This window comes from Protopterus annectens, chromosome 6.part0, assembly GCF_019279795.1.
Source record: "Protopterus annectens isolate FY-2018-M chromosome 6.part0, PAN1.0, whole genome shotgun sequence".
NCBI classification, from domain to species: domain Eukaryota; kingdom Metazoa; phylum Chordata; order Ceratodontiformes; family Protopteridae; genus Protopterus; species Protopterus annectens.
Window position 1 is genome coordinate 1,834,519,927 of NC_056737.1, and position 21,799 is coordinate 1,834,541,725.

The window sequence follows — 21,799 nt, forward strand, 5'->3', positions numbered from 1 at the left end:
AAGACTATAAAGAATATATACTTTCAGAAGTAAAACATTTTTTAGACATAAATAACACTCCTGAAGTCTCCATTGTTTATGTTTGGGATGCCTTAAAATCATATCTATATGGACAAAGTATCAGATGGTATAATAATAAAAGGAAATCTTGGGATAAGGAATTGTTAGATATTCAAAGTAAATTAGACTCTTATAAACATAATAATAAAGAAAATATTATGGACAAGAAAGTTATTGAAGAAATAAACAAACTAAATGAGAAATACAAAGAAATTTTAACTCATAAAGTTAAAATAACTTTAGAGAAATACAAGACTTAAAAATTAAACAAAAAGGTTGAATAAACAAAACCATATCAAAGAAATCTTTTCTCTAAGGAAAAAGAAGAATGTTTCTAGTATACCAGAAATACTAGATGAATTTAGAAATCACTTTCACAAAATTAACCATAATAATATTAACATGGAACCTAAAGATAAAATAAAGGAGTTTATAACCACAAATATGAATAAAAAGCTTAATAAACAACAGATTAAACTATTGGACAAGAGTATTTCATATACAGAAGTTATTACACAAATAAATAAGCTTAAATCAAACAAAGCACCGGGTAATGATGGTATTATACCAGAGATGTATAAAATCCTTTCTAAATATACATATTCATTAATACATAAGGTTTTTATTTTGGCCCAAACTGAGTTAATAACCCCCCATCTTAGCAATATACATTTATTTCGCCAATTTTAAAACCTAATAAAGATCCAACTAGATGTTCTTCATATCGGCCCATCTCATTACTTAATGTTGATTATAAAATGTTTATGAATATCTTTGCTGATAGATTGAAGACAATCATTCCCGGCATTATAGATATAGATCAGACAGGCTTCATTGTAAATAGAAATACTTTTGATAATATAAGAACTTTAACATTAATAGATTTTGCAAATAGGAAAAAGAAAGATTTAACACTTATTAGTCTTGATATAAGTTCAGCATTTGATTCAGTAAGTTGGGACTATCTGTTTACCTTAATGAAGTGCACAAACTTCTCGGATGCATTTGTAAATCTAATTGAACATTTATACAAAGGAACGTTGGCTTATATTAAGGTAGGAACATATGTTTCACAAAAAATACCCATTCTTAAAGGTACAAAACAAGGATGTCCACTTTCTCCACTATTATTCACTTTAGTAATGGAGCCTTGGGCTAATTTGATCAGAAACAGTACTGACATAGAGGGTTTTGAAATAGATGAAAATACAACATCCAAAATTCAACTTTTGCAGATGATGTTCTAATTACATCAGCAGGATCTAATTCTTCTATACAGTCTCTATTTGATAACATGATGAATTTTAAAAGTATTTCTGGTTTAATATTCAATGAAGAAAAACTAAAATACTACCTATATATACACGAAAAAATATTCTCATTAGTGATTTTACTAAATATGTACCCAATTCAGGTCAGATAACTTATTTAGGTATAATACTATCTAAAGATATTAAATCTATTATATATAATAATTATAATACCTGTTTTCTTAATATACAAAATCTTTTTAATACCTGGAATAATATGTTTTTTACTATGGAGGAGAGACTTACAATTATTAAAATGATAATATTCCCCAAGATTTTATACTTAATACAATCAATAATACTTCCACCTACAAAAATAATTATCAAGAAACTGAACACACTAATGTTAAATTTCTTATGGGCACCTAATAGACCTAGGATTGCATTAAAGAAACATACTAATAGCTGGTCTCAAGGGGGTATTTCTTTTCCAGACTTTAATTTATATACTATCTCTTTTGTTGTAAAAGGTATTACTTTATTAATAGATCAGTCATATGTCACAAAATGGAAAGATTATTGGGAGCTAATTAGTATACACTTCATGAAAATCTTAACACATAAAAATATGATTGTAAATAACTCCATGTTATGGTTACTAAAGGAATTTTGTACTTCACCTATTACACCTAAACATATGGTTTGTTACCCATTAAATATTATTATTAGTTATCGTAACTTTATATTCATGCACCCTAAGTATAGGGAATGGAATTTTATTGTATTTCCTATAATGTATACTCAGGGTATGCTTTTGTCATCTACTTCTGAAGGAACTCATTTAGCTATAGATAATGATCTAAAGTACTGGTATCAGTTGATATCTGATAATAAAGTTAAAAATCTAGATTTTTTAAAACAAGAATTTGATCTAAGAGAAACTTGCTGGTTAGAGGTTCAGACCTTTAGACAACATCTCATTAATAAAATAGATTTAATGTCTATAACTGTTAAAGAATCTATTCCAACACTGATTGATTACTTGATATTAAATTTACAACATAAAGTTTCTGATAAAGGTAAACTTTCATACATAAAGTTATCAGACAAGAAACTTTTTACAGTGTAGATTCATACTGGAATTATTTCACTTCTATTAATGGGGACCCACCAAATCAACAAGATAAACAATATATATTGGAATCTGCTTATAGAACTACACATTATTGTAATTCACTTAAAAAGTTACTAGAATAACACATTTTAAACATTACTGTAATTCACTTAAAAAGTTACTAGAATAACACATTTTAAACATTACTGTAATTCACTTAAAAAGTTACTAGAATAACACATTTTAAACATTACTGTAATTCACTTAAAAAGTTACTCGAATAACACATTTTAAACATTACTGTAATTCACTTAAAAAAGTTACTAGAATAACACATTTTAAACATTACTGTAATTCACTTAAAAAGTTACTAGAATAACACATTTTAAACATTACTGTAATTCACTTAAAAAGTTACTAGAATAACACATTTTAAACATTACTGTGATTCACTTAAAAAGTTACTCGAATAACACATTTTAAACATTACTGTAATTCACTTAAAAAGTTACTAGAATATTTTGCATCAGCAGGCATTTTTTTTGGACAATAAGAAGTATACAGCTATGATGTCTGGATTTATTGACTGTCTGTAATTTTGAATGAGTTACATACTAGCAAATAAAACATTTTAACAAAGGACAGAGCAAAATTATGAGGCAAAATCAGGGAATATCAGGGAATATCTGTGAAATCAGGGACAGTGGCAGGTATTCACTTACTCCTTAATGAGGTAAATAAAAGTGACTTACCTCTGACAACTGCTAAATAGTGGTCACTGATCTGATATGGCAATACCAGTGTTGCACAATATATTGTTATTTGCTGAAGTAAGTATAAATCTAGTATTGCTTTGACTTATGCATGTATGCATGTATGTGTGTGTGTGTGTGTGTGTGTGTGTGTGTGTGTGTGTAAAAAATTTATTTTTATTTATTATTTTACATTTGTTGACTGGGAAAGTCCGACTGGATACATGTCCATTTTCAGCGGAGGCCCAGGGAGAAAAGCTGCACAAAAGTAATAATAGTACAATAATACTCAAAGAGAGCAAAAAGGATGTAGAAACATCATTTCAGAAGGTATAACACAGTAGGAATATACTGGCACATGCTAAAGGGTAACAGAGTGAGAAAATAATATAAATAAATCATTTCACAAATGTTTAGCACAATAGGAAAATGCTACAGTATACAAAAAGGTTGAAGTCAGCAGGCATAACTGTATATTATGACATAACCCAACAGATCAATAGAATTGCTGGCTTGCTAATAGTCAATTAAGTAGAGAAAGACCAAGTTGTTAGATTGGGTTGTCAGGGTTCACTGATGTTTATCAGTGCACACATCCAATAATGCCAGGACACACACATGGGTAAAACACATCAGTAAAAACTGCAGCTTACAAGTAATTATATTTCAAAAGTAAGACACAGCATATATCACAAGACATTCAGACACTTAGAACTTCTAGGAATCTGGTAATCCCCCTTCCCAGACTGTATAAATGGATAGAGAGGGGCTCCCTTCTTCATCCTTGATGACATAGGGGCCCCACAAAAGCTGTTTCTGGTTAAGGAAAAAAGAGGAGAAAAAAATGCTTTAATTTTCTGATTACGACTTTAACCTGAATAGAGTTGTGATATGACCCTGTTACGATAAAACCGATAATGGTCTCTGCTGTCAACTGCACCCATTCTAAAACTAGCGCTGCTCAGATGCGTGTGTACAGAGGGATGGAGATTGTGTGGTCATTGTTTCGTTTACATTTCTCACAGATCTCAGAGAAGCACAAACAAAGCTACTGTCTATGAGCAATAAAGTAGAATCCATTACTGCAGTCATTTTTTTTCACTTTTCTCACAATCAGACATCAAGCATGTATATAAGCTCCCTTTGGGGGTTGGGGTTAGGAGTCAGGAGGCATGCTATACATATATGTATGTAAGCAATCACTTGAAGTACATGACTGTGACCATTTGAGTCTCCGCATTCATTCCAGTCTAATACCAGAAAGATGCACAGGCAGTGACTATTTTTTAGGGGGATTAAAGAGGCAGGCAGTATTCTCAGACAGGATCTGTATATCCTCATAACAACTGGCTTGTTAGTTTATTGTGAGCTACTATTTTGTCAGTTTTGAATATTAAGCCTTGGGCACAGCTTATGTCTTCATTGAAAGAAAAAAATAAGACTGAAATAATTTTTCTTACATGATTTTTGTTTAGGCCACTGTTGGATTAAAAGGTTGGGAAATGCTCTAAAATACATTCTAGAGCCTCTATAACCCCTATGGCTGCTGGGGATCCCAGCTTGAGTTATTTCCTAAATGGTTATTAATGTGCTGTCTTGGTCAGTAAAGTTCTGTTGAAAGGATGCAAGGGAAAACCAAAGCTGAACAGCAACACTGAATTTATTTCTTTAATCATAATTTCTGCTCAGGCCATTATTGGATGAAAAGGTTGTGTAAAATGAAAAATAAATTAAAAAGCACTTCAGAGCATATATAAAGTTATGGCTTCTTGAAAAAGCTGAATAGAAAGGTAAAATGTGAGAAACAGAATAAAAACATAATGTGCATGGTGTGGGGAACCCAAGATGGGGAGAAACAGAGGGGAGCATGCAGGATATGTGTGTGTGTTTTTTGGAGGGGCTGAAACAGTAGGCAGTGTCTAGGGTGCCATTTCACCTAAGTCCAGTCTAGTACATAGCATTGTTGTAATGTATCATTGTTACATGTAAATGCCAGTAACTGTGAATGTCCCTTTGTGAGATGAGCCAATATAGTGCTGTACATAGGCATTGTAGCTACAGATCAGCCTGTGTATACTACTCCTAAAAGTTTGCAGCAAGAGCTAAAAGGATGGATGGGGGGTGGCAGTAACAGGGTGATACTTAGACTGGAAGTGCCCAGGGGGCCCCCAACTTGACATTTGCTGGGGGCCCCCAAAATGCTAGCACCGGCCCTGATTACCACCATGAGTTTCCTTTGAAAACAGGCTATGCCTAGTGGGACTAATCTAGATATCAAAGTAAATAAGTACATCGATGAGGCTACAAGGTTCATTTTAAAATAAAAATAAATGCAGTTATTTATTAGCATTTGTTTACTGGGAAAGACAGAATGGACCATGACAGGCTCCATTTCAGTGGCAGTCAGTAGAGAAAAGCTCCACAATTAACAAATCTTACAAGATGCTATACAATACAATAGAATATAAGGCAAAATAACCAATATTAACTGTCACATACAAGATATGAAAATTAATATATATATAAAAAAACAAAAGAGATAGATCCTGGAAGTCATTACATTCCACAGAATTACATTTCAGTTTTACTGTAGGAATCATAATGTTAAGAAGTTCTATTAGCTTAATATACAGGTGCAATAGAATGTGAAGGGCATTACTATTTACATAACAGATTATTTGGTAAAGATGTCTAGGTGTGGCTAAGCTATTTGGGTCTTCTGATGAAAGTCCAGAAGCCTAGATTATGCAAGAAGGCAAACCAGCAGAGAGAAACAACTACATCCAAAAAAAACCCAGTAAAAAATGCAAGTCGACCACTTTATTAAAGATCTTTAATAAAGTGGTCGACTTTATTTTGTGATTGTGAGCTTCTCTGATACACCCTCACATTTTTATTATGCAAGAAGACCAAAAGGGCACTAAAGACAGAGGGCAGATGGGTACAGTTGTAGTAACATTTAACCAAATAACTGACCAACTAAATAAGTAAATAAAATACATACATTCACAAGGCCCCAGGGTTCATGTCCTATTTAACCTGATAGGCAGCACTGTGATGCCTTATGGAAACTGAATTACATACTCCTGAAACATCTTCTCCAGCTACTGTTTGCTGTAGCAAAATCAGCTTTATCACCATCCTCATCCAAGTAAACAGATGACTTTCGCTCTGTGTGTGTGTGTGTGTGGGGGGGTACTCCTCCTGTAGATAGTCTTTACAAGGTGTTTGACTTTACATGAAAGTTTAACATGAATATGAAGGAGATTGAAAATGAGAGATGTGGCTTTAGCTCTAAAGCTTGAAAAAGTACCCTTCAACCAGTATATGTCCAGATACTCAGGACAACTAGTGCAGCATCCACAAAAAGGGCAAGCTTGTGCATATAGTTTGTGCAGGGGAGTGGTCAAGAAATGTTCATTTTGCTTCAAGAGATCACTGTCCAAAACAGACATTCTGGCTAATTGTGCTTGGGGCCTACAGGCCTAAAGGAAAACCAAGGAAGTTGAGTCTCTTGAGCAGCACCTGGTAAGTCTAACAGCAGCTACATTTATCCCACCAGTGCATGTCTCAACCCTGTCTATTTTTATTACAAACATTTCAGTAAAGAGTATTTGGCAGTGTGGTAAATGATCCATGTTCCTCTATTTGTGATGTTTTCCCTGTGAAAGAGAAGTTAAGAGATATCTGCTGAATTTTCACCCATCTTGGATGTAGACAAAAAAAGAGGCTTGGACCATTCAACTCAATCCACTCACTTCATGGCTACAGTCCTGATGATGTGCAGTCCTTATCTTTAGGCCTTCCCCAAGGATGACTTTTTCAGAGAAACGTCAAATTTAATGAAGCAGCAATTTAGAAGTGAACCAAGGAGCTATCTGACTTGCACTAGAATTATTTAGACTTATTGGAGATTGAAGAACCCAGGCTGACTGTTATTTATCTGGACATATAGTTATTCATGAACCCTTCTGAGAGCATTTCGATAGAATCAGATTTGCAGCCAATGGCAACAAGCAAGCCTGACCACTTTAACCAGGTGGAAGAGAGTTTCTAATAATTATGCAAAAGTCCACTATGATTTATGTGGACACGGCCAGTAGATCAGAATGGATACCTGCTTGGATATAGTTGGAGAGAAAGTTTATACCTCTGCCAGTCTGTTAGGAATTAGGCCAATGAAACAAGGAGGCATCATAAAATGGGTGTAATACATGGGTAAGGAGGTGAATCCTGATGATTCATACTGATTATTTACCCTCCAGATCACATTGGACATGAAAGATGTGCAACTACATTTCTTCATTTGAGGGAGCACAGTAAATTTCTCCTGTTTGTAGCAGTATCAGAGTATTCACAGTTCACCTCTTTGTTATTTTGGTTTTCCACTGTGGCTACAGTATTTCCAAAATATTTAGCTCCAATCTTTGCCCACCTTAGGATGCAAGACATTCATTCAATCTGTCTTTTCCTGGATGACTGCTTGATTCAACTAAACCCCATGAGGAGTTGACCAACGCATTTAATTACAGTATCCTGTGCTTCACCAGACTGGGGATACTCCTGAATGTTCAGAAATTCAGCCTAGCTTCCTCATGACGTACATATTCTCCTTTCTGCAAGGAAATTTAGCAGAAGTCTGGTCTTTTATTTACGTCTATGACTCTATATTTTATGACAGCCGCGGTGGTGCAGCGGTAGCATTGTCACCTCACAGCAAGTGGTTATCCTGTTTGATTCTTAGCTGGAGCGCCTTCTGTGTGGAGTCTGCATGTCCTCCCTGTGGTCGAGTGGCATTCAAAAGACATGCGTAAATGGGTGTGCTTTCGTTGAAGGTTGGGAGTCGAGCTGGCACCTCGGCACCGTAAAAATCTACTGCCAATCATTAGCGGACCGGAGTTCCGTTGTGGCGACCCCTAACCAGGAAAAGCCAAAAGAAGAACAAAACAACAACAACTCTATATTTTATGACAGCAGAAATCACTAATTTATCAACTGGCCTTATCTGAGAAGGACCTTTCTTGTTCACTAGCTAAGGCTCACCTGTCAGCCATTTCAGCCTGCTTGCTATCAGAACTACCATTAATAAGCATATCCTCAGTAAAGCAATTCTTAAAAAGAATGCTACACTTGAGGCCACCAAGGAAGCCAGTGATTCTTCCTTGGTATTTGACCTTCATACTGGAAAAGCTGATCCCTGGTTCCATTAAACTTGCAGATTCAGCCCCTATGAAGTTGCTTTCCTAGAAAACACCATGTGTGTGTGTGTGTGTGTGTGTGTGTGTGTGTGTGTGTGTGTGTGTGTGTGTGTGTCTGTGTGTTTGTCTGTCTGTGTGTCTGTGTGTCTGTGTGTAGTCACCAATATCTCAGCCAGAAAGACTCTGAATTGCAAGTTCTCATCAACACCTTTTTTTCAAAGATGAGGTGGTTGTGGCTCTCAGTACCAGTTAACAGAATCCTGTCCCTACAATGCAATCCCTGAACAAAGTGCCATGCATAAATTAAACACAGCTTTGACTGTGCCTCCCTTCTTGTGGCATTTCTGTGATATTCAGCTATGTCAAAGCATAATGTGGTCAATTTGTACAAGTCTTACATAGTTAGGACTTTCTCATTGGACCTTACATTATGTTGTGCATTGCATTTTGGATTTTTGGCCTAAGAAAGCCCACATAGCAAGCTGTTTGTATTCCTGTGCTACACGGACTATAAAAACTACTGCAGTGTAGCAGAGAGAGTACACTTTTAAAACACTGATGACTAACAATAGTATAGCTGGCCTGCCTATTTTCCTTTAAGCAGTTATCATGAATGACAGAAAATATGTATTATTTGGGCTGTGAATGCAAAGGAAAAGTTTCTGCAGAGAAAATAATTCTTATTCTTTTCAGAAACAGCTAATATTATCTTCTTTTTGTAGCCTGACTGAAGAAATAATACAAAGGTTAATTTTAGATGACAGGGAACTCAAATGAAATGGAGTCCCTGAAAAAAATTGTTGATTTTCTACAGAATTCTCAAAGAAAGAATCAAAGGATTATATGTTCTAGAGAGACTGGAGACAGGAGGTTGCAGGCAAACAGGCTAGTACATTTTCAATACAAATGATATGTAAGAAGCAAAAGCCTTTAACCAAAAGACAGAATCACGACAGTACTTCCACCATGGTACTGGAGCAGAACAATAATGAAGCATGAACAAGTAAAGTGCTGATGGGGCATTAGTTCAACTTACCCTCTCAATGACAGCACACTGTCTTAGTGGTTAGGAATTCTGCCTCACAATCATAAGGTTCACTCCTGATATCCAGTCATGATCTATGTAGTGTTTACATGTTGTCCCAGAGTCTGCATGGGTTTCTCTGGGTACACTGTTTTCCTGTTACTCCTCAAGACCTCCTGTCTAAAAAAGCATACAGTTTGGTTCTAACTGTTCATGTATGCCACCTTTACTGTAGGATTTGTGGCTTGGGTCTTAGCTGAAAATGGTCTGTAATGACCAGCTCTTACGTGGTTAAATAATGAATAAAATAATTTAGAAATACAATGAAACTTTCTTCCCTATTTATGAGTATATTGCTTTATTGCTTCTTTATATGATGATTATTTTTCTCATGTGTTTATAGCATGGGATCATGTCAGGCCATTGACAGCACTTTAATTGAGTGCTACCTGATCAATGGAAATGAGTGCAACAAATTTTGCAGATAGTGGAGCTTTCTTTTTTCTCCGCTATTGTGTGACTTCAGAGTACGTTTGTTTAAGTTTGGGGGTGTGGGGGGGTCTCCTTATCTCCAAGGCTAGGCAAAACTCATTTAGCTCTTTTTCCACTGATTGCACAGCACTTGATTAAAGTGCTGTTGATTGGTTGACATGTATCCTATAGTACATTACTGCAGTGATCTGTCTCTCTAGAACTGGCAGACTGAAAAAAGGCAGAAAATACATTTTGAAAGTGAAAAGGCTCTGTGTTTTAGGGTAACTTTCTGTTGTGTTCTGCCTTTGCAGATTTTAAAATATAATATAGGCTAGTACAGCGTGTACAATATGTGTTGCACAGGATTCCGACTCTGATGGTCTCATTCAAGAAATGGTGAGTTTTGAGTAGTTTGTTCTGTCTTGTGTTTGTGGCATTTTCCATTCCATCTCTCACAGTATTGGTATTTGATACACCACAGGACCAATTGCATCTCAGCCTTACACTGATGGAATTTGTTGTACACTGCCATCTTAATTTGACAGGGATGTATAAGGGAAATGCTGCAACTTAGAAGAGATATGACTAGGCCCACCTCATAAGCAGCTTGATGCTTCTCCGCTCTTTCAATGATGTTTCACTATGTTTTCTGTATCTAGTGTCTTCCCAGCCTCCTGACAGCCAAATTAGTCTGAGCCACGTTGAGAAACATCCTGGAGTGACTGGGTGACTCTGTGGGTGAGTGTATTGAGTGGTAAAGGCAGCATATGAGAACTTCTGGGTCACTCTTACGATACACATAATTTTAGTTTCTGTAGCAGTGTTTTTCCCATAACACAGGAGCATTTCACCCATGACCAGACAGCACCTGTATGTCAAAGTTGGACAAACGTGCCTCTTTATACAGTTACTTTACTGATAATATATGACTGAGACACTGCTTGACCTTTTATTGATGAGCTTACATGTAATTATGAAATGACCTATGATAACCATTCATTTAATAACACTTTTTTTAAGCTCCCAACGGTAGAGAAAATTTTGACCTGGAGATGGTTTCAGGATTTGTCTCCAACATCATGCTCTTCAAAAAACACAGACAAATCTATGAAGACAAAGACCCTGGAAGGCCGACCAGAAAGGCATTTCCTTGTTAAATGGCAAGGTTGGTCATACTGGCACTGCTCATGGGTTTCCGAGCAGCTGGTAAGTAGAACTGCTAGATACTTTAATCCCAGTTTAGAATTGTCATTTGCTTTTATTTAAGCCTTTTATATAATCCCAAAGATGCCTTATAAACCTTTTCAGAATCCTTTTATGTTACTCAGTGTACTTCTACAGTCATCTGTCACATCTGCACCATTGATACATACACTCATTTCATTCCCACTGCTTTCACCACAGATATCATTCTTTCTTCCCTCACTTGATATTTACTTTTTTCACCTAATAATTTCTGCTACCCTAAATGACCAATGGCGTTACAACTATTCTTTAGTGGGGTGCCTCTGATTGTCATCTTTCTCTTGCTGCACTTTTACTATCCCCTCACACTGCTCTCTTTTAGAACCTAATGTCCTCACCATTTAAGCCTTCTCATCAAAGTCTTTATTCTTTCTTGTGTTGCACCTCCACTCAGTTCCTTTTCTTTCTTCATACTGATGTTCTTACAATGTTTATACTTTGCCCATCTTCTCCTTGCTTGTTTATTTTTATGGAGCCATTCATTTTTGGCTATTAAATACGTTGCATAAATACTATATATGTGTTATCCTTTACATCTGTTATACTGTATATCAGCAGTTGTCTTGTTGGCTTGCTTGCTTCTATTGCTGTATTAATATGGCTTTATTTGAAGTCAGGCTTGGACTAACCATTTGCTTGCAAAAGTATGCCAAGTGCAGATAAATTTATATTTATTTCCATGCTTTCAATTATATGAATAGTGAAAATGACTATTTGCTAGACACACCCAAAAGATAGACTTGTGCATGCACGCATGTGTGCACACATGTACGCACGCTCACACACACACACACACACACACACACACACACACACACACACACACACACACACACACACACACACACACACACACAGATCTGCTCACACAAAGACAAACACATGACTGTTTGGAGAAGCCATTTTTAAAGTTCACTATGTCCCATTTGTTTTTTCCTAGAAATTGTCATGACACTGGGTTTCTTTGAGACTGTTGTTTTCCTGGCCTCTCTTTTGGCAGTCCTAAGTATAATCAGTATGCTGCATTTTCTTATGTGCTAATTGTGCATTTCAGTACTAAAGCCTCCCTTCCTCCCCCACCCCCAAATTCTTTTAGCAAGTGTTCTTGAAATGTCATATCTTCCTAAAAATGTCCACTTTCAATGTTTGTTTTAAGAGAGATTACTTCCTAAATGCACTTTATTAATATGTAAGTAAAGATCTTTAAATCTAAGGTCAGTTTTAGAGTACAGGAGATTGCAGGAACTTGTTTCTTTTATTCTTCTGCTTTCTTCCTTTTCTTATTGGGAACTAATGTAGTCACCCTAATATTAAGGACATAAACCTTTGGTTAAAGCTTTTTTAGGTAATGGCCAAACTATCCACTTATGCTGCTGTGCTGCACAGATGAGTCCATAAAAGGGTGAAACATGTCATGTCTGTAACTGCTAGAGTTTGGCTTTATTGTCCTGAATGTCTTAATAAAGATTTATAAAAATAAAAAAAAAAATGAAGAGCAATCAGAAGCTATGTGGCTGAAACACTTGCTGGTCCTTAATGGGTAATTTGCATACTTCCCATGGGCTCTGTCAAAGGAGATTGAATGTATTGCACTAAGAAAAATATCTGGTTGGCTATGGTCTATTTGAAGCTTTTTGCCTATCAGATTTTTGTGTCACATTTTTATTTACTGTTTTTTTTTCTTCTTCTTCTAAGAAGGTTGAAGTTACTTCAAAATATAAGTACAATTCTGGATAGAAGTAAAATAAAAAAGGATTCCAAAGAATCTCCTTCTAACAAGTTAAATTGTGTAGCCACATTTCACATTGCAGGGCCAGGCACCTGTGACCTAAAGGCCTAGGAGAACACCATTGACTTAAATTAAATTGTGCGGCCACCTTGTTCATTAATGGGGCCGGTGTCTTTGACCTAAGAATCTGGTAAGGTAGGTACCTGCCTGTGACCTAGAGGTCCAGCTGTGCTTAACCAAGTGATGTCTGACAGCTTGCAATCACAGGAGCAGGCACCTGTGATCCAAGGAATCCAGGAATGCTTTACTAAGTGTCCTCTGACAACTGGTCATAAGGTTGCTGCTCCATAAGACAGATGGATTTCTGCTCTGGTTCTTCTCCTGTGCGAGTTACCTCACTTACAGCAGGGGGTAACATGATACATATCCACACAGGGATAGTCTGCTGCTATTCCAGTGTTATAAATATGGCCTCATCTGCTCTGGGTCTCTCAGTTGCAACAGCTCCGGATTATGACAGATACCACCCCAATTAAAGCATGTTCTAAAACCATTGCTGTCTAAAAGGTAGACCAGCTAGGTCTGGATGATACCTTTCAACCTCCTGTTCAAGTTCTGGGTTATTCCCTAGAAGGGGGGCATTTTTTGTCCCAAAACCCAGATTTCATCATCAAGGGTCAGTCCTTCTGCTGGCTATGTAACACTTGATTGACATTGCAAGTGATCCCCAGCCTTCACCATTTGTAGACCCTAATTGTCACTGTTTGCAAGTGGTAAGGTTACATTGTACGTCTGTGCATCTTTTTTGGGGTTGAACCTGACTAGCCAAATGGATCAAGTGATGACCAATTGCTCACAGGCAGGCCTAGCACTAGTGGTGTGTACCTATATCCTCATTTTAAAAGTCATTCTCAAGTTCTTCAAATGGGACATCTTGGGAGTTAAATTATGGACTAGGCCACAACAGATTTTTTTACTTTCTTTATCAGTTATTCAGGGGAATCCTATTGCAGTGGCAGTAGCTCAAAAGATAGAATTTGCCTTTAATGACTTTATTACCATGCCAGGTACATGGCTTCATGTTTTAATACAGAAATTGTAATGCAGCCCCAAAGTGGCACACTTCAGACTAGTAGCTCAGTTGGATGTAAATGATCAAATGGCACTTATCACAAAGAGTGGATGCTTTTACTTACACATCATAAAACATATTCTAATTTCACATTACTGTGTACATACTGTATTATTACAAATCTGATTGTGATCCCAACACATTACTGTAAAATGCTAAATGTTGCCTAACATTCTAAATCTTCCTTAATGTATACATCAGTAAGTACTCTTCTTTGCCCTTCAGTTTATGACCCATAAAAAACTCATGATCGGAGTCAGATCAAGGTCAAATGGGGCCCTAGGCATAGTAATAGATTGGGGCCACCCAGAGCAGACCCGTCTTCAGCCATTCCACTGTTCCATTACTTGGCTATTTTTCTCCATTACCATAAGCACTGTTCAAACCTGTCAGTGTGCATACTGCTTTCTTATTTACTTTTACAATGATTACAGCTATTGAAATAAAATAGCATAAATACTGATAGCCATTGCTAAACAAACAATACAGTCCCATAATGAAAATAGACTTAGCATGAGCAGTAAACATCTCTGCTCTTGAAACTCACTTTCATTGAAACCACATTAAAACCCGCATTCTATGAAAAGACATCTGGCCAGTGGATTATTAAGTTAACCTTTGGACTGTTTTCAAACCATAAGCTCCTTGCACATATTTTTGGGGACATGCATACGTTATGTGTTCTTTGATTCACCTTCCTGATTTATTTTTTTTTTTATTTGTTATTTAACATTTGTTGACCGGGAATGTCCGACTAGGTTCCACAGATCCTGTTTTCAGCGGAGGCCCGGGGACAAATGCTCCAGAAGCATGTCTTTAGAATGTGGGAGGAAACCAGAGTACCCGGAGGAAACCCACGCGAACGCAGGGAGAACATGCAAACTCCACACAGAAGGCACCCCAGCCAAGAATCGAACTGGAGAACCTCTTGCTCTGAGGCGACAGCATTAACCGCTGCAACACTGCGCCGCCCGATTGTATTAAATTATATTCCTTGTTTAATACAGCACCAGTTGTTAGAATGTTTCAGTAAGCAATGAAACAAAATGCATGAACCAATAATGGCAAAACTACCAATTTCAGAAAATTTCAACCATAAAGGGCCACTCACACATCTGTCATCACAATCCACCTACATCAGTCAATAAGCACAATCTCGGCAGAAGTAAAATTCATCCAGATAATTCCACATTAGAGAACTGTAACTATGAGGAGGTTGCTACTGGCAAGCAATTTTACATTTCAGTGTTTCATCTACAAATTCAATGCCTGCTGCCCTTGAAGTATTAAATTGCCTATGTTACATTAAAAAATGTGTAAGCTGGTAATATTTCAGTAGGGAATGATGGACAAACCAACAACTTCATAGTTAGTAGGCATCTCATACAAAGGAGAGCACACTCGGGAATAATGAACCCCTATCCCTCCCTCCCTTAAAATGCACCAAATAATCAGCAATCAAAAGGGCATTTGCAGTACCAGCACTCCATCTGCATGGTATGGAAGTAGATTCCATAGCCTTCTTTACCAAGGGCAATTATGCTCCTAACACTGCTGTCAAATTCTACAGTGCAAACAGTGACTGCCATTTGCTAAACAAAGCAGTTAGTTGCACATTTTAAACAGACTTATCATGAGCAACAGTAAACCCTCTTCTCTTGAAACTCACAATTTAATGAAAATGCATGGAAACTCATAATCCCTTGAAAATGCACTGAAACTCATAATTTCCTGAAAACGTACTAAAACTCAAACTCACAATGCTGTCAGCAGTCTGGCAGTTAGTGTAAAAGATTTGGCCTCATCTCCACTGAAGCTCACAATTCCTTCAGCAGTCTGGAAGTTGGTGTAGAGGATTCAGTTTATTGTCTCCTATAACCAAGTTACAGGGTCAAGCCTGATCAAGTTAATTGACTAACCTGCCTCCCCCCCATCTACGCAATTTCATACCATACCACCATAACTCTCAAAACCACACATTTTATGAGGAATAAGCTAAAAATATAGGGTAAAATCTAGACAGCTGAGAGGTATGCATATCTCTCAACCTCTTATTGCAAGAAATCTGGACAAAACCTAAAATAATGGGGATATAATGGCCAAAAAATATGGATAGATTTTAAATATTGCTCTTTTTAACTTAGAAAATTACTAGAATAACAGGATTTGTGTTATCATATATTTTCTGAAGGATATAAAGTCAAGCTCATATATGTCATTATTTAGTAACTTCAATCCTCCATGAATTGCCAGAAAACCACAACTTTTATAAGGAACAGGCCAAAAATATGAGGCAAACATCTGACAGTTGAGGTACCCATACCTTTTATCATCTTAGTGCAAGAAATCTAGACAAAGCCTGAAATAATGGTGATACAATGGCCTAAAATAGGGATAGATTTTAAATACTGCTCTTTTTAACATAGTTTCTGGAATTACTCTGATAGGCTGGATTTGATTTTAAATAGGGGATGAATGTTTTTTTAATTGTAACACTGATGAAGAGTCCTGAGTGGCTTAAAAGCTTTGTTATGATTTTTAATAAACATATTCTAATGGTTGGACCAGTGGTTTATTACTTGTGATATTAGTTTCTAGAATAACAGGATTTATGTTAGCATGCATTTTCTGAAGGATATGAAGTCAAACTCATATATGTCATTATTTAGTGACTTCAGCCCTCCATGAAGTGCCAGAAAACCACAAATTGTATGATAAATGGACCAAAATTATGTGGCTAAATCTGGACCGTTGATAGGTATTTTAAAAGCACACCACACCTACACACACACATACTTTCGCTCTCACACAGACACGCGCACACACACACACACACACACACACACACACACACACACACACACACACACACACACACACACACACACACACGCACACACACACACACACACACACAATCTCGGATATTAACAGAACTGCTAGTTTAAATTACATGCACACATACACACACACACACACACACACACACACACACACACACACACACACACACACACACACACACTCTCTTACCTTCTCTGTTACTGGAAAGGCTATTTTTAAATTCAGAGTGCACTGTGGAATGACTTTACATCCCTGCTAGCAAGCATGTGTACAATGTATGCATGGTCCTCCTTAAAGAAGAAGAGACCATCACTGTGGCGTTAAGAATTTTTAAAAAATTAATATTTAAGTCTCCTGGCCAGTGTGACCCCCCCCCCCCCCCAGCCACGGGGCCCTAGGTAACTGCCTGTCCTGCCTAATATTGGATCAGGCTCTGCTCATGACAAACAGAATCATATGTCTTGGAAAACCTAGCTGAAAACTTCGTAAATGCTGACTCACTCACTTTCTTAAATTTGTAACTTTTTGACAGTCAATGAATAATAGCTGTAATAATAGTGTAATAGCTTCAAACTTCTAGTAGAAACAATTCTTTTCACTTATACATTTATAATATATCTCCCCCTGCAATGTAATTTTCTTTATCCCAGTCACCACATGAAACTTTTAAGAACTCACTGTTCTTGCATAACACATTTGAGGAATATATCTTCTGGACCTTCATTCTTAATTAATATCTTCCTTTTTCTAAGAACCATTCTTCAGTTATAATTTTGTACCATTTCCATCTATCCTGTCTTACTTCCGAAATTATATACTACTGACATGACCTTTTCCATAAATGTTTGTATTATGTATCCCCCACCTCAGTCCCCCACCACCTCTGAACATACTTGATGGCTCCTCTACTTGTATTCATTTGGCCCATTCATTCTATCAATGGTGAGGGGCAGGTATTCCCATCTCCAGCACCAATACTGCTAACTGAACATAGGTCATCAGGTTTCTTTGTTCCACATTAATTCTTTAGAATTGTTTTAACAAATGTCAGTGATATTAGTGATGAATTACATCAATACATTAAAAAAATGTTGTGAGTATGAAGAAACAGGTATTAGCCATTCTGTGAACTTCTTAGTCAAAGTTAGTGTTTCACATTTTGCCAGTTTGTTTCACTGTATGAGAATTACTGCTCTACATTTTGGAGATAGATGGATGGTTGAGTCCTGGTGCCTTCATGGTATACTCATACATACCTGCACATGCACAGACACATGCACACACATGCACATGAAAAACACACACACACACACACACACACACACACACACACACACACACACACACACACACACACACACACACACACACACACACACACACACCATTGTTTTCATCTCTGCCCGCCACTGTTTTGACCTAGCATCCTTGGCCATTGAATCTTTTGCCCTTCTTTACATATTTTACTTTTGTGTGCAGAAACTGTTTTTGGTTTCTGCTGCTGTAAAGCAGTAATCTCTGACCTGTGCATACTTACTGTGGACTCATTTGCTAGCCCTGTCAGGCATCTGTTATGTGCTTTCTGTATGCCTTTTGCTTTCAGATGTGGTCCTTCTCATGCTTATCCATACTCACTGCTGCTACTTTTCTCTTTAGCTGGCAGAGCTCGGTAAAGCTGTGTTAAAGAACTACCGAAAGAAAAAGGACATGAGTGAACCACCCTATGTGGGTTCCCACTTGGAAAGCGAGGACATCAGTAAGATGAAGCCTGATGACAGTTGCTATCATGTTGGTATCAATCCAGAGTGGTTGATGGTTCATCGCATTATAAATCACAGGTACGGCTGATGTTATAGGTGTTTTACATTACAGATTGCATACTCTGTATGGTGCACTATGGTTGTACTTGCAGCTAGTGGATCTTGAGTTTAATTCTTGGGATGACACAGTCTCATGACACAAAGAGGTTATAGGTTCAATACTTCTTATGTCTCTGACAGGGGTTTGATAGTTACAAGCTGATGTGCCATAAGAAATTGTAAAGATAGGTATTTATCATCATGGACATTGCTGAAAAAAATGTCTTGCTACATGCAATTTTTGGGCATCTGAAGAAATAAAAACATTAGAGCAGAAGCCAAAGTAACTGCAGTTGTAGTGAAGTTCAAAGAGAGAAGATTACTGTGGTTTGGGCACATGTGCAGAAAAGCAGAATACAATCTGCTGTAGAAGATTTGTGAGAGACAGGAAGGAGGCAAGAGGAAATGAGGGCATCCAGCAAAGAAGTGGATGGATTGTGTATGAGAAGACCTGCATCAGTCTGGCATAACTGATGAAGAAGGTAGGCAAGTGGCACTGAATTTAGAGAGACAGCAACAGTTGACACAATACCCCAGTCCCATATAGAAAATGGGAAAAAGGGTAATTATAATGATGAACATTGTTACAGAAATTAAAAGTCTGGGACCTGTTCTGGGGTTAACAGGGATAACGTGCTGAATGTAATAATGTCAACCTAACATTCAGTAATGTCTGGGGATTTGAATGAACTGTCTGGAAGAGTGGAAGTGGGTGTCTGGCTTTCTCTGATTGAGGGGTGAGGGATGGCACTTGATGTATAACAAGGCAAACACCCTACCGAGCCTGGGTGGCACAGCAATACAGAATAAAACTAAAGCAAGTGAATTTGTTGAAGCAGCATTAAGACATGTTTGGAAGCACCTGTATGAGAAACGTTTATTGTAAGAATTCCACTTGCACAAGTTACTGCCAGGAAACAGGAGTAGGGATAAACAGAAGAATGCTGATGGTTGCCTGGATGATGGCTCCTCTCTGTGGCTGGAGCCATTAAGATAATGGGGGATGATGATGACTGATAGGTAGTATGGAGGAAACATATCTTTAAAAAAGTCTGTTTGGGCAACTGACCATCAGACAGACATTAGTCTCAACCTGATTATTTTTATAGCACCTATGAGTCCAAAGACTTGCAGTCCTGAGTTATGACCATTAAAAGGAGTCCAAGCTGTAAAACTACATTTGTAACTGGCATTTTCTAAATGCATGGTGGTAAAACATGCTCTTGCTATGAAGTCTGATAGGGCATCTTGGCGATTCCTTTCCTGACAAAGATGACTCGAGATCTTGGCTACTATTGTACTGCCAAAAATGCCTGGGAATTTTGGCTGCTGCTGTGCTGCTACAAATGCTGGGAATGTTGGTTACTCTCATAGTGCCATGAATGACTGAGGAGCTTGGTTACTTTCATGCAGCCACAGATGACTGGTAAATTTTGACAGCTCTCATACTACCATAGAAGTACCTTCTTTTTTCCTTGTCTGCTTTATTCGCTAATTTGATTTTGCTGGATCATTTGGGATTAATTGGACTGTGGAGAGGAATATTCTCTGATTTTCTGGATGTAAAATAACTTGCAAGGTTGTTTTGATCTGATTGGCTTTCCCTTTAGAGAATAAATATTCTCTCAGATGTTCTGGAGGTACAGTTGCCTACCAGGTTGTTCTAATCTTGTGCCTTTTTATTTTGTAGTTGCTCTGAAAAGACCTCAACCAAGCTCCTTGGTCCCTTTTTCACAGGAGGAGTCATACATAGATCTTGTGAAATTCATTCTAATTAAAGTCCCCAGCAGGCTGTGGCAGACTTGTGACAGGAGACTTTAGTCCCTATTTTCCACAAAGCTGATTATTACTTCAGCAGTTTTCTTCACAGAATCCTCTGTTGTGCATATGGGGCTATCATGATCAAAAAAAAAATTTTGGCCAAGTTTGCCCAAAAGTTGACATCCTAGAAAGTTCTGCGTCTTCACTCTTTAGAAGACTAAATTATTTTGCATTTTTCCAGTGTGTCTCATTGATCCATTCTTGAGTACAATAACTGATTCTTTCTGAAGATTAAGAGGATCATGAATTTGAAATTGGCATGACTCTTTTTCTCTGTTTCCCTCTCTGAACAGGGCATGAATTTTCACTTGAAGAAGTTAACCTCAATCTTGGTGACCAGCTAGATTCCACAGTACCATAGCTGACAGGTAGCAAAACTTGATGGGATATTTAGCTAATATTGAATGCCAAATGAAAGTAGTTTACAGCTGCTCCCACTCATAAAGTCCACTATGCTGTCTATTTAAGGTGTCTCCAGATAAATTGTAGAGTATGGGTCTTCGGTCTGACAGGGCAACAGGCATTCATCTGTTTCCCTGTCTTGTTTCTGGACTAAGACTTTAATGCATTGATTTAGGGAAAAAGAACTCTATATAGTATCTGCCTTGTCTTTGTTTATAACAAGCCATAATGCAATTGTGAGGTAGTCAGACGATCCTAAAATGTCAGAGGATGAGGGTCCATTCTGGATTCATCTATAAAGGCCTGGATCCTGCAGAATCTGGTTTATTTTGAGACTTAGCAACAAATCTTGAGGTCTGTGATTGGCATCCCTGCCTGTTAAGCCAGGGTTGCCACAGCAGGAATAATATTGAGGCAGCATAATTGGTTGCAGGTTTCTGGGACGCCTAGACACATCTAACAACTATGAATATTCTTTTACAACTATGAATGCTTCCTTTGCTGACTGTATGTTTTACAGTTAGGTTAAGAAACTTTGAAGGATATCAAGGAGAAATGCTAAGGCTGTCTGCTGTCAACAGCAGGTTTTGAAACCTAGGAATTAGTGCCACAGAAATTCATAATGGGCTGTGTTAAAGGAGAAGCAGCTTACAAAAATTATTCTTGTGAGAAAATGTCATTGACAGACAACTAAGCTATGGAGTCAGTCTAGTATGTTCATAGTGTTTCAGGTCTTAGCAAGAGATTCTGAGAGTTGAGGTGACTTAAAGAATTTAAAAGTATTGTCGGTTAGCTGATTGGTGGTTGCATCATTAAGTCTGAGTATTTATTTGGTTGGCAGGTATTTTAAAGGGTTTAGTATGCTAAATAGCAAATCTGTCCAATTAGTCCAAAA

General features: G+C 37.3%; 1 protein-coding gene across 1 annotated transcript in view; it reads left to right on the forward strand.

The window, feature by feature from the left end:
* Positions 1 to 21,799, forward strand: part of LOC122804031 (chromodomain-helicase-DNA-binding protein 4-like) — a 198,978-nt gene that overhangs the window by 27,684 nt on the left and 149,495 nt on the right. The window contains exon 3 of the mRNA XM_044073708.1: positions 18,479 to 18,660. Within this exon, the coding sequence (XP_043929643.1) occupies positions 18,479 to 18,660 (182 nt within the window). The remainder of the gene's footprint in view (positions 1 to 18,478; positions 18,661 to 21,799) is intronic.